The sequence below is a fragment of the Thermobia domestica genome, chromosome 17 (assembly GCF_964235325.1).
Source record: "Thermobia domestica chromosome 17, izTheDome1.hap1.1, whole genome shotgun sequence".
NCBI lineage: Eukaryota > Metazoa > Arthropoda > Insecta > Zygentoma > Lepismatidae > Thermobia > Thermobia domestica.
The window spans coordinates 44598716-44612574 of NC_137470.1; the positions used below are offsets into that span (position 1 = coordinate 44598716).

The 13859-nt window shown below is 35.9% G+C and overlaps 1 protein-coding gene across 1 annotated transcript in view; it reads right to left on the bottom strand.

The window, feature by feature from the left end:
- Positions 1 to 209: 209 nt before the first annotated feature.
- Positions 210 to 13859, bottom strand: part of LOC145674512 (uncharacterized) — a 28590-nt gene continuing 14940 nt past the window's right edge. Inside the window, exon 2 of the mRNA XM_081744667.1 lies at positions 210 to 9501. Coding sequence (XP_081600793.1) covers positions 8484 to 9501 — 1018 coding nt within the window. The 3' untranslated portion in view covers positions 210 to 8483. The remainder of the gene's footprint in view (positions 9502 to 13859) is intronic.

The window sequence follows — 13859 nt, forward strand, 5'->3', positions numbered from 1 at the left end:
ACTAGATTTAAAATATTCAGACACTAACATCAACAACACTAAACAAGAATGGTTTCTTCTCAGACCTAGATCTAAACATCTAGCATACTTCCTCTGATGTACAAAGCTCTATCAAGTGCAGAAGATGAGGAAAGAACAAAATTTTAATGAATAGTTTCGTAACAAATTCTAAAAAAGCACAATGAACGTACCTACATTTTTAATTCGTTATCTCATTTATCAATATAAGTCCTACAGATGCCTCAGGGAGCCTCTCGCATGGACAATACAAGCTAGGCCTTTCTGTGTTCGACACCATCTATTATCTCTTTTCTACTTTCGCTCATTTTTAATAGTTGTTTCAGGGAAAGTTGTTTCCCTCTTCTTGCAAAACACCGCGTGTCTCCCATTTTTAAATCTGGATTGAAATATCACATGTCATCCTAAAGCAAGATCTCGCTTCTCTCAGACACATCGATCGTCTGCGAGAAAATTAGCAAAGACAGAGTTTTCAATTTCACCTCTCCCTATCTTAACACAGCTCAACATGGTTTATGTCTATAGCTCTTGCTTCACCATTTAATCACGCTGTACATTGTGTTTGCAAGAATGCAAAACTTAACGCCATCTATCTCGGTTTATCTAGTGCCTTCGATTCCATTAACCATTCTTATCTAACTTACAAAATTTCCAATACATTCTGTGTTCATGGGCCATTCATATCATTGTTGTATAGAGAGTCGTCTTGGTAAGATCGATTTCTAACTCTTACATCCGGAGAAGCTCAGGAAGCGTAATTCAAAAACTCTTATTGATATTGAACATGAATGACTCGACTAGCTGCTTCAACTTAAATTTTAAGAAAATGCACTTATTTCCAGAAAACTGCAAAGTCTTCAAAGAAGTGTACAGAATAGAGGACCCCGAGCTGCTTCAAAGCGACATTGATAATATTTCCTTCTGGTGTAACACACGGCTTCTATAAGTTCACCCCGATAAGAGTAAATGCTTAACATAACCTCAGTCGTAAAGAAAAATATTACTACTGAAGAAAAATACTTCATAAAACATAAATGATTTGGCTATCTCAAGAATCAATACACATAAGGCTCTCGGAGTTACTTTTAACACAAAACTAACTTTCACAGAACATACAAAGACTTTCACTAAGCATTCAATGCGTCTTCCAAGACCTCTGAACAGATCAACATAATTACAGAACATCTCATAACTAGCAACTTCCTACAGAGGAATAATTTTACAAAATTTAAACAAACTTTAGTCAACTACTGTGAATAATTCTCCTTATCAATTACATATTATTATTATTACTATTATTATAGCTACTATGACTACTGTTACTATTATTATTGCATTATGCTATCATCTCTTAGATTTGTGAACTTCGACAAAATATCTTGCCACACTCTTGAAATGAAATGAAAAATGAAATCTTTGAGTTTTACGTACCACGATTATGCCGTTTAGGCTAAAGGAGACGGTGATGATGAGAAATGAATGAATGAAATGGTGGAATGAAGAAAGTGGGAGGAAACGGGATAACCCCGAGGAAACCCACGCACACGGCGTTCGTCCACCACAAAGTTCACTTGGCGCGAGCTGGGATCGAACCAGGGACCCCTTGCACCAGAGGTGAACGCTCTACCATTGAGTCACCGCGGCCTCCTGCCACACCCTTGGTACGTACAAAGTCTGTCATCTCTATGTTAGCATTTGTCTTAAGGAACGTGTTATTGAAGAATTTTTCGCACTTGTATGAATTGCCATGTGCGTAACCTGACTACATCCTCTAAAGTACAAGCATAATATTTTAGTAAATCGCGTCACATATCTTTTAATATATTTCCACTAACAAAATATGGAATTAAAGTAAACGCTTTTCACACTTTTGACACCCATTTTTTACCTGTATGGGATAACATGTCTCTCCGATACAAAACTTCGACCAAATCATTCTTCATAATTTTGACACGCTCAATTCTCCAGATCTGTAATAATAAAACTGTTGCCAAATATGAACTTGAATGAAATCCACCATTCCCTTTTAGAACGATTTACTTTCTTCATTCCGGTAGTAATGTAATTCCCCTGTTTATTTTAAAATGTGCGTTGCAAAATTTGAGCTTCGTATTCACGTGAATCCTGCCGTATCTTTTCACGTGAATCCTGCCGTATGTGAGATTTTCATCTGTATGCTAAAATGTCTTGGAATATTTGAAGGTCGAGCAAATACTTTCCCACACTCAGCGGATGTGAGAAAATTTTCACTTATGTATATTAAAATTTGTGCTGCCAAATTTGAATGCGAAACAAATTCATCGCACAAAAAAAAAGTTTCACAACTGTGTATTTATATTTCTTCCCAACCTTGAATGCAAACTAAATCCCTTCCCATACTCTCGACTTGAATGAGAATTTTCAACTGTGTGTATCAAGATGTGTAACCGAACTTGAATGCCGACTAAATCACTTTCCACTTTCATTGCACGAGTGAGGTTTTCTTGCTGTGAGGATTAACTTGTGATTAGCTAGACCTGAAAGTACCGTAAACCATTTTCTACACTACTAACGTTTTTCTGCTGTGTGGATTAACCTGTGTCTTGGCAAACTTGAATGTTAACTAAATCCATACCGCACTCTTGGCTAATGTGATGTTTTTCTCCTGTGTGATTTAACACGTAACTTGACAAGTGTGAACGATGACTAAAAAAATACCACACTCTTCGATTGGTGAGGGATCTCGCCTGTGTGTATTAACATGTGTGTAGCAAAAGATGAGGCTTTTGTGAGGCTCTTCTCTTCTGTCAACATCCTATAAAATCCTTTCAAATATTCTGTTAGCAAGACTGACCCCATATGCAGATGAAGTTATTGGAGATTGTCAGTGTGGATTTTGACGAAATCGATTAACTATCGACCAAATATTTACCATTCGCCAAATACTCGAAAAAAGTGGGAATACAATACCCTGGTACATCAGCTATTTATTGATTTTAGAAAGGTGTACGACTCGGTTAGGAGAGAAGCATTATACAACGTTCTTAGAGAACTTGGAATACCGAGAAAGCTAATTAAGATATGCTTAACCCCAGTTTTATGTCGTAGGGTCTCCAGACCCCAAGGAATCATACGGCTTGATTATTTTTTCATTTTGTTAGTTAAAACACTGTACGTTTCTGACATCTTCAGAAATTCAATTTTACAGTTTATTTTATGACTATAACAAGTTTTCTTACCCCTAAGCCATAATTATTTGACTTAATTGTAAATCACCCTGCTTTTTCTGTGGGAGTCAGTTTGCTAATAGTTACGAATAAATTTTAAACTAGGAATGCAATGGATATACCCGATTGCAATGAAATGAGCTGAGCGAGCTTAAAGTACGTAATCAGTTTATTCTGACTTTTTCAACATCTACACATACTCTATCAGCGTGCTAAGTTTGGTTGAGATCGGCCAAACGGTCTAGGAGCAAGCGTTTCTCGGTAATTATTCCTCGATGGTACATCGGATTTTTGATTTTGACCTATGTTGTCACTCAGCACGACATACTCTATCAGCGTGCTAAGTTTGGTAGAGATCGGCCAAATGGTCTAGGAGGAGTTCGCGGACAACCAAACGGCTAACCCGAGTATAAGAGCTTCGCTTCGCTCAGCTCAATTATATTAACGACACTTTCTGAGAATTAAACTCGTGTAAAATGATTTCAAAATAGTTCGTACTTTTTCTGTTGATGACAGTGAGGGATCTAACCCGGGGCTGGGTGGCCCAGGCCCCACCAAATTTTTGAACGTCAAAAATAATTGAAGCTACTATTTATATATATATTTCAAATGAAAACGGCTTGCGTGAACTCATGATATATCTGTCATAGACTGGAATCTGGTTGCCCCCAACCCCAAGTTTTACCTCCTAGATCCGTCACTGGTTGATGGTGCTAAGGGACTATAGCGATCTGTCTGTTGCAAGGAGGAAAGTACTAGGAAAAGCAATTTATATATTTGTCATTTTAACTTTTCTTTTACCCTAATAATCACTTAATGTTTCCAAATAAGGCTGGCGGGAGAAAGTTTGTCTCCTTTCAGCGTATTTATGTGTGTTAGTTTACCACCAAATGGACCAAGCGGCCGTACCTAAGTTAGGCAAGTTAAATATCTTCACCGGTATATTCATTTGTAGGTAGCACAGTCCTACCTTCTACATTATCACTGGAATTTTACCGAGTGACGTAACCATTGACAATCTAGAAGGTAGGAATGTGTTATCTACAAATGAATATACCTTGCGTCCACTGGTGAATTTATTTGATCGAATTGGGAATACGCCCATCCAGAGTTTGACGCGTTCAAAGTAAACAGAAAGTTTGATCGTGTATAACAGATCTTAGTTGATCGCAATTTCTTCCAATCTGAGAAGAAATAGTTAAGAATTTCTTAATTTGTTAGTGCGACCGCTGTTTTCGTCTCTCCTTGTAAGCAATCATTGTAGTACAGTGTATGCCTAATTGGTTTTCCGAACAATTAGCTTTTCGGATGAAATTATTATGAAATGAAATTATGCCACAGATGCGATTCCATCTAATTTTAAGGTTTCTTCGATTTGATGATAAAGAACACGCGCAAATAGACTGAAAGAAGACAAACTTGCCCCCATCAGATTTGTTTGGGAATGTTTTCTTGCAAACTGTAGGAATTATTTTATACCAAGTAATTGTGTAACAGTTGAACAACTGGTTCCATTTCGTGGTCACAGCGGTGTCGTTCAATCTATGTCTAATAATCCAGATAAATATGGCACAAAAATATTTTAGTTATGTGATGCACTAAACTATTTTGCACAGAAAGGTTATGTATACGTAGGAAAGCAACCAGGAGGTACTGTGGAGAACAATCACGCTCAGAATGTTGTGAAGAAACTTTCATAACATTTGTTCAAAAGTGGAAGGAACATTACTATGAACAATTTATTTTACAAGTGTTGAACTTGCTCAGTACCTGCTAACGGCTGAATCTCACTCTCGTTGGAACGATGATGAACAACAAACGTGAATTCCCCGACATTATTCAACCTAGTAAATCTCGTAGTCTATTGAGATCTATCTTCGGATTCAACGGTGACCTAACGATAGTAAGGTATTCACCTAAGAGAAGCAAAGCTGTGATTTTTGTCAGCACCCAACATCATGATACCGCTGTATCTGACACCATAAGAAGAAGCCAGATATAATTCTATATTATAACAAGACCAAAGGGATGGTGGATAAATTTCACCAAATGGTGAGAGAATTCACAAGAAAACGGCAAACAAGAAGGTCGCCATTAGCAGTGTTCTCAAATATGGTAGATGCTTCTGCGAATAATGCATCTATAATTTTCGAGATCCAGATTTATCGAATAAACCCAACGCGAGGCGTAAATTTTATCCAACATTGCCGAGTACATGGTAGAAAATCACATGCAGCGAAGATGCGAGATGTCAGCTTGGTTACCAAAATCAGTGACTGCTGCAATGAAACATTTCGGAGTCTCCAAAACTGAAAACACTTTAGCAATTTGAGCGTCATCTGCAAACAGAAGAAACCTTTGTCATCTTTGTGATAGGAAGGACAGAAAAAGTATACTAGTTTGTGAAAGATGCAACAAACATTTCTGTGCAGAGCAACAAGCACTTACTTGTGCAACATGTAAATAAACGTGAAAAAAGCTGAGTTCTCCTGTAAGAATGAGAAATATAATGAAATGTACCAAATATGAAATTGTAGGGTAAAGCATACAGTAATTTTCGAGATCCAGATTTATCGAATAAACCCAATGCGAGGCGTAAATTTTATCCAACATTGCCGAGTACATGGTAGAAAATCACATGCAGCGAAGATGCGAGATGTCAGCTTGGTTACCAAAATCAGTGACTGCTGCAATGAAACATTTCGGAGTCTCCAAAACTGAAAACACTTTAGCAATTTGAGCGTCATCTGCAAACAGAAGAAACCGTTGTCATCGTTGTGATAGGAAGGACATAAAAAGTATACTAGTTTGTGAAAGATGCAACAAACATTTCTGTGCAGAGCAACAAGCACTTACTTGTGCAACATGTAAATAAACGTGAAAAAAGCTGAGTTCTCCTGTAAGAATGAGAAATATAATGAAATGTACCAAATATGAAATTGTAGGGTAAAGCATACAGTAATTTTCGAGATCCAGATTTATCGAATAAACCCAATGCGAGGCGTAAATTTTATCCAACATTGCCGAGTACATGGTAGAAAATCACATGCAGCGAAGATGCGAGATGTCAGCTTGGTTACCAAAATCAGTGACTGCTGCAATGAAACATTTCGGAGTCTCCAAAACTGAAAACACTTTAGCAATTTGAGCGTCATCTGCAAACAGAAGAAACCGTTGTCATCGTTGTGATAGGAAGGACATAAAAAGTATACTAATTTGTGAAAGATGCAACAAACATTTCTGTGCAGAGCAACAAGCACTTACTTGTGCAACATGTAAATAAACGTGAAAAAAGCTGAGTTCTCCTGTAAGAATGAGAAATATAATGAAATGTACCAAATATGAAATTGTAGGCCTATTTTGTGCCTTAATAAAGATTAAATTGTAAAACAGAAGAGGATTTGCTTTTTAAATCAATATTAAGCTAAATAATAAAATGTTAGGTTAGGTTAGAGGTCATTGTAAATGTTAACAGTAAATTGTTAACCGTTAGTTTCAACATAGATACAGTCTATGATATTAGATTAAGGTCAATTAGTTTTGATTGTAAATTGTTAGTAGTCATCTTCAATATTGATAGAGTCTAAGATGGTCATTGTAAATTGTAATATTAAAGTGTTAGTGGTAATTTTCAATATAGATACAGTCTACGATATTCGGGTCTGTGAGACAACAAGACAAAAGAATACGACAAAATTTCAGACATAAAATAGGGGATATATGAATCCCAAAGTTACGACCGGGTAGTGACAATTTCTGTCCACGAGCTTTCACATCCAAAATGGCCTGAAACAAGCAAATGCGTTGTCGCCACTATTATTAAACTTTTTTCTTGAACACGCTATAAGGAAAATCAAAGATAGCAACCAAGGCCGACAGTTGAACGGTATTCACCAGGTTATGGCATTAGCTAATGATGTAAATTTGATGGAGGATAATAGAAGAACAATAGAGAGAAATGGAGAGATTTTATTAAACGGTTGCAGGGACATGGGTTTAGAAGTAAATGCAGAGAAAACTAAACACAAAGAAGTGCTTCGAGACCGTAATACACCAAGTTATGGATGCGTTAAAACATTAAATAATACTTTTGATGAAGTAGATAGTTTCAAATATGTAGGATCAATATTAACATACGAAAATCATATTCACGAAGAAATTAAGTGTCGACTGAAAGCAAGGAACTCGTGTTACTATTGGGTTCAAAATGTCTTGTCATCGCGAAGTGTGTCGAGGAATTTGAAGCTTAAAATATACAAAACGATAATCATGCCTGTTGTTTTGTTTGGTTGCGAAACATGGTAGATTACTCCGAATGAAGAACATAGACTGAAAGTATTTGAGAACAAAATCCTGAGACGAATATTCCGACCCAAGAGGAACGGGAATGGAGGAAGCTTCATAACGAGGAACTACATTATTTATACGGTTTACCCAACACTGTTGGGGTCGTCAGGTCTAGGAGGCTTACATGGGCAGGTCATGTAGTTAGAATGGAAGAAAGTAGATACACTCTCACAGACTTGACTGGAAGGTCAATCGCAAAACGACCACTAGGAAGACCTGGGCGCAGATGGAAGGACAATATTAAGTTGGATCTTGCCGAGATCGGAATACAAAGTGGAAACTAGATGCAGTTAGCTAAGGATAGAAGTCAGTACAGTGCTTTTGTGAACGAGGAACTCAACTCCGGGTTCCGTCGGCTATAGAGTTAGTTAGTAGCCAAACACGATCGCACAGTAAATCAAGCCACAACATTGATATTTGTGAGGTTCCTCTCCTGTGTGAATTAACATATGATTAGCCAAACTTGAATGCACTCTATATCCCTTGCGGGAGATGCCGCATGTATAACCCTTCCCTCCTGTGTGGATTAACATATCTATAGTCTGACTTCAACGTACACTAAATACCTCTCAACAATTTTGGTATGTGTTAGGTTTTTCGCCTGTATGGACTATCATATGTCTTGACAAGCATGAACGTAGTGTAAATCCCATTCCACACTCCTTGCACTTGTGAGGTTTTAATCCTGTGTGGATTTTCATGTGTGTAGTCAAATTTGAACGTACTCTAAATCTCTTTCCGCACTGTTCGCACGTGTGACGTTTTTCTCCTGTGTGGATTAACATGTGTCTTGAAAGATTTGAAAGTTGGGAGAATCCCAAGTCACACTCTTTGCATTTGTGAGGTTTTTCTCCTGTATGGATTAACATGTGATTTGATAAGCTTGAACGTTGAGTAAATCCCTTACCACATTCATTGCATGTGTGAGGCCTTTCTCCTTTGTGGATTAACGTGTGTAGCCAAATTTGAACGTACTCTAAATCTCTTTCCACACTGTTCGCATGCGTGACGTTTTTCTCCTTTGTGGATTAACAAGTGTCTTGAAAGTGTTGAACGCTTATTAAATTCCTTCTCACATTCTTTGCACTTGTGAGGTTTTTCTCCTGTGTGGATTAACACGTGACTTGACAAGCTTGAACGTTGTCTAAATCTCTTTCCACACTCACTGCAGATGTAAGGTTTTTCTCCTTTGTGGATTAACATGTGTGTAGCCAAACTGGAGCGTACTCTAAATCTCTTCCCACACTCTTGGCATGTATGAGGTCTTTCTCCAGTGTGAATTAGCATGTGACTTGACAAGTATGACCGTTGACTAAATCCCTCACCACACTCTTTGCACGTGTGAAATTTCTCACTTGTATGTATCGTCATGTGTCTTGCCAGGTTTGAACATTGACTAAATTCCTCTCCACACTCTTGGCATGTGTGAGGTTTTTCTCCTGTGTGGATTATCATGCGAGTTGACAAATGTGAACGTAGACTAAATTTCTTTCCACATTCTTGGCATGTGTGGGATTTTTCTCCTGTGTTTATTAACATGTGTTTAGTCAAATTTGAACGGTCTCTATATCCCTTCCCACACTTTTTGCATGCGAGAGGCTTTTCACCTTTGTCTATTAACATGTGTGTATCCAAACTTGAACATACGCTATATCCCTTACCACACTGTTCGCACAGGTGAGTTTTCTCAGCTGTATGCATGGACTTACGACTTGACGAAGTTAAACTTTGGGTATTGCGCTTATCACTCTTCCGGTATGTATGACGCTTTTCACTTTTATGTGTTAACATACTACCTGCTATACGTGACAGAATAATTCCTTTGCCGAACTGCTTCGTAATATCACATTTGTCATCTGAATGAGAAATTGGTTCCTTTAACATAATACACCTATTCACTTCTCTTTGAAGATCATATTCGTTGTAGCGCCTGGAACAGGTTCAATAAACAAGGAAACGTGATTTGAATTAATCAGTAAAAACCAAAACTGAAATCAAACATTATATTTCGAGCTAAAATTACGTTTTATTTTTGTTCTGTTACATGAAATATTCTACAAATATGGAACCGAGAAGTATCGAGGTAATACCATATCTCTCTTTTCTCGAATTTAAAGCGTGTAATTTGCTTTACTATATCAAATTGTTTAATTATTTATATATACAATATCAGAGTTAAGTGCATACGAACATATGCATATGTTATGCTATGGAATAAATATTTCATTATTATCAGATCCATTATCACTAAGATATTTATATATCATTAACTTTTGTGTCACAAAATTTAACAATCGCAAGAACTTGTTGCAATTGCCGCTACAAAAAAAAAAAAAAAAAAAAAAAAGTGATGATAGCAAAGAAACAAAGGAAAGGTATAACAACTTTTACAATATTGCACAAAATATGTCATTTCAATCATTACCCCAATCTCTACGTGTGTTTTAAATATAATCTGATCTTTTGAGATAGTAAACTTTAATACGTAATACAAACTTTGCGTCTATTGATATATAGCAACGCGGTTACATCTGATTCATAATTAAGTCCTCTTATTAAGTATATATTTTTGAGAGGCGGCGAGTATTCAATTTCTTGTAATTTTTATCTGTTCATTTGAAATACGTGATATTATGATTCCAGAAGTCCACGTAAGGTAACGTGGACAAGCATTAGCACTTTCGTCACCCTAATTGGATTAGTGCTATTGAAATTTCTGCTGAAAAAAAAAATAAATTTCTATTAACCTGGTGTAATTCCATTCGGAGAAATCAAAATTCTATACTCGGCTTGTAAACATGCTAATACTTTTTTTTTTTAAACAATGCCCGGGAGTGTTCAGGTCATCGTGAAACACTTTAGTCATAATTGTCTTTTTTTTCATTAAAAGTTAAAATGGTGTTTAAAGATAAATGCTATACGATGAATAGCAAAAAATGCAAGAAATATGTTATGCATCACATTACAGTGTTATGCGTCACATTACATAAGACAGGAAGCTGAACTGGATGAAATAAAATATGTAATATGTTGAGTGTCAATATTTAACGGGCATTTTATCATGTAACGTTCATTCAAATGGTTATCATAAGGACGGGAAGAAAATTAAATTTTTACGTGTAAAATTATATTTTGACGGGACTCTAGACAGAGGACAGTTTCACACTAGCATTTTTGGTTGAAAAACTGTCGCGTGGACTAGCGTTTTGGGAAATACAATATTCAAGAAGGAGAAGATGAACAATCTGCATATCGTCGCACAAGAACCAGAGGTACGTAACTCCATTTTCGAAGGGATACAAGTCAGAAGACAAAAATATTGTTTTCTTAGAAAGATGTGAATTTAATAAAATGGTAATTGAGCTATATTACAGAAGACAATCGACAAAAAGAACAGATGGCGTTACGTTCCGTTTACACGAAGGGGGCTTTCAAAATTGTGTCCAAACTTGAAGAAAATGAAAACCGCATTTTTGAAGTTACGTTCCTCTGGTTTTCATGCGACGATATTATATCTCAGCAAACAAGCTCGACATCTAGCTAATGTAGCATTAGCTGCGGAAATGGGTAAATCGATTTAAATTAGATTTTGCACTGCGGTTAGCCATACATGTATCTTAGCTAGAAAACTTCTTTTCTTCTTTTTATACGTTACTGTCATCAGAAAGAAGATCCTACGTGTAAGAGGACAGATTTAAATTTTAGGCGAAAAGCAATGTATCTGACGAGTGGATTATGGTAGGGAGGTTAAATTTGTCATATAAAAACTCTACTCAATACCACTGAGCAAGTGATCAACGCCCTACGACTTTTAAACGGGCAATTTCCGTAGATTTTTTATATATAAATTTAACATATGATATAAAATTAATACGTAATGTATAGAACTCCATCATGTAATGTATTCTCTGATGCACTTAAGTGATCACAATTTTGCTAGCATACAAAAAATTTTAACAAAACTATGTTTTCAAGCGGATGTTGTGAAATTACCCTGTAAATCCATGTAATTTCAAATTAACTTATAGACTTATATATATGTTTTAACACATGCAACCTCAAAAACAGCAAAAAAGCTTGTAGTATACGACTTAAGAAATAACTAATGGGAAGCAAAGCATCTTCATTATTTCTTTTTCAAATAACGCCTTTATAGTTTTCGAACGTACTTCTTTACTTATATGGAGCATTCTACTTCATGGGAACAACATCGAGGAATCACTACTTCTTCCTCCGGAATTTACATTAACATTACATGTTCCATTACCGCGTTACTACAATAAAATAATCAAAGGAGAAGACTATGGGCACTCTTCACTAAGTATGTCTACGTAGTTTTAAAGACATTATAGGTAATATATCTTCTTTAAACAAAATCTCGACGGAACAAAAATTATATAATACTATATGCCTAATACTAACATGAACACTGGACATTTATAAATCTTCACAACATAAAAACTACAAAAGTAATTTATATTTAACACAAGAAAGCCTATGCTAGTTTTCACCTTAAAAGCCACAAGAGGTGCCTCTGAGGCTCCCTGCTGCATATACAAGCTACCTGAACTCACAGCGACCATTTGTATTTTCCGTCATTAATAGGAAAGGCTAGTCACTACATTGCTATGAAATCCTTTGTCAATGGTAATAAACAACGAGCAGTATCAAATAATTAGAAAAGTGCATACTTCAATAGGAGCCTCAGAGGCACCCCTTTGGCCTTTACATTAGTATACAAAATTACGCTATTTTTTCTGAAGTAAAAACTTGCTTACAAGACGCAATCAGAGGGTGCATTACAAAGAGATAGAAGAATTTTAGGACACGGGACAAAATATCTATTAAGAATAATGGGATTAAAATTGAACAGGGTGCCTCCGAGGCACCCCATGGACAGTGATGGGTAATGGGAATATTCCCGCTGGGAAGGAATTTAAAAAATGGGAATGTTCACGGTTTTTTTCCTGGCCTATAAATTCACGGGAAGTAGCTTATTTCCATTTATTTACTTTACGTTCCAAATTATAATAACCCTATGACTAATTACATTATTTTAACATATTATGATTTACTTCTAGGTATTAAAGAATTTTGAGCTTAAAAAATTTAAAATTCTTTCACTGTACTTTATATAACTAATAATATGAGTTTTAAGTTCCATTTTCATGTGCAATGAAAAGTACGACAGTTGTTTAGTATTGGGGGTCAAAACTAGTTGATAGTGGTGTTCAAGTAGTAAAGAAAATATCGAACACAAATATCGAAAACAACGTGCCCTGCGGGGTTCTACCCCACCTCCACTTGCTAACGCTCGCTCATCAATGCTGTCTGAATATAATGTTTGTAACGTAATGTAACATATGAAACCATAAAACAACCGCATTGGATTAGAATAACGCAAAAAGTATGCCAAAGCTAATCAATAGCCAAATTAGTAAAGTACTGACACAAACGATGAACAGGAACCATTTTGTAAAGTAATGTAGAATTACGTAGAAATAGAGATCAAGTACTATTAATACGCCCTGAACCACTGTTAGTAATATACGTCAGTCTATCTCCTCTCTCTGACTCGAATTTCTCAAAAGGTACTCGGACTTCTCTTACATGTGAAATAACGCATGAAATTTCGAGAAAAATGGTAGCAAGAAAGGTCGAGTGTGGCAATGTTAAATGCTAAATTATAAACATAAGAAAGTATCTTGCAAATATTGTGAACGTACATATTTATGGCAAATGTTGACAAAATGGAGGGACATGTGTCTTCTGGCAGTTACCCAACCTATTTTGTTTATAACATTTAAAAATTTAATATGTATAAATCAGTAGCAGAGTCAAGTTTAGAAAATCCACTTACATGTAAATTTCAACTTTTTTGCGTTTTGAAAGAATGTGGACTTACTATATCATTTTTTAAATATATTTACATTCATGGAACATATTGTAAATAAATATCCATTTATGCGTACTCTCTAATTATAATAAAATGTTAATAACATAACATCGTTCAGAATATACATTTTAAATGCTCCTCTGGGGACAAAAGTAATAAAATACTGTCTTAAACGAATTTAAATTCGAAATTATAATCTATTATATAAAAGAGAACGCACAAATCCTTTGTTAGCTCATCACGCTAATACGGCTGAACCAATTTCTTTCATTTTTGGGGGGTTATTAGGATTTGGACCCTAGATGTTTTTTATCATATCACTTTAATTTTTAATTACCAGTGTCTTGAGATAATTGACCATTCAAGTGTCCATAACGTACAAATCCTTTGTT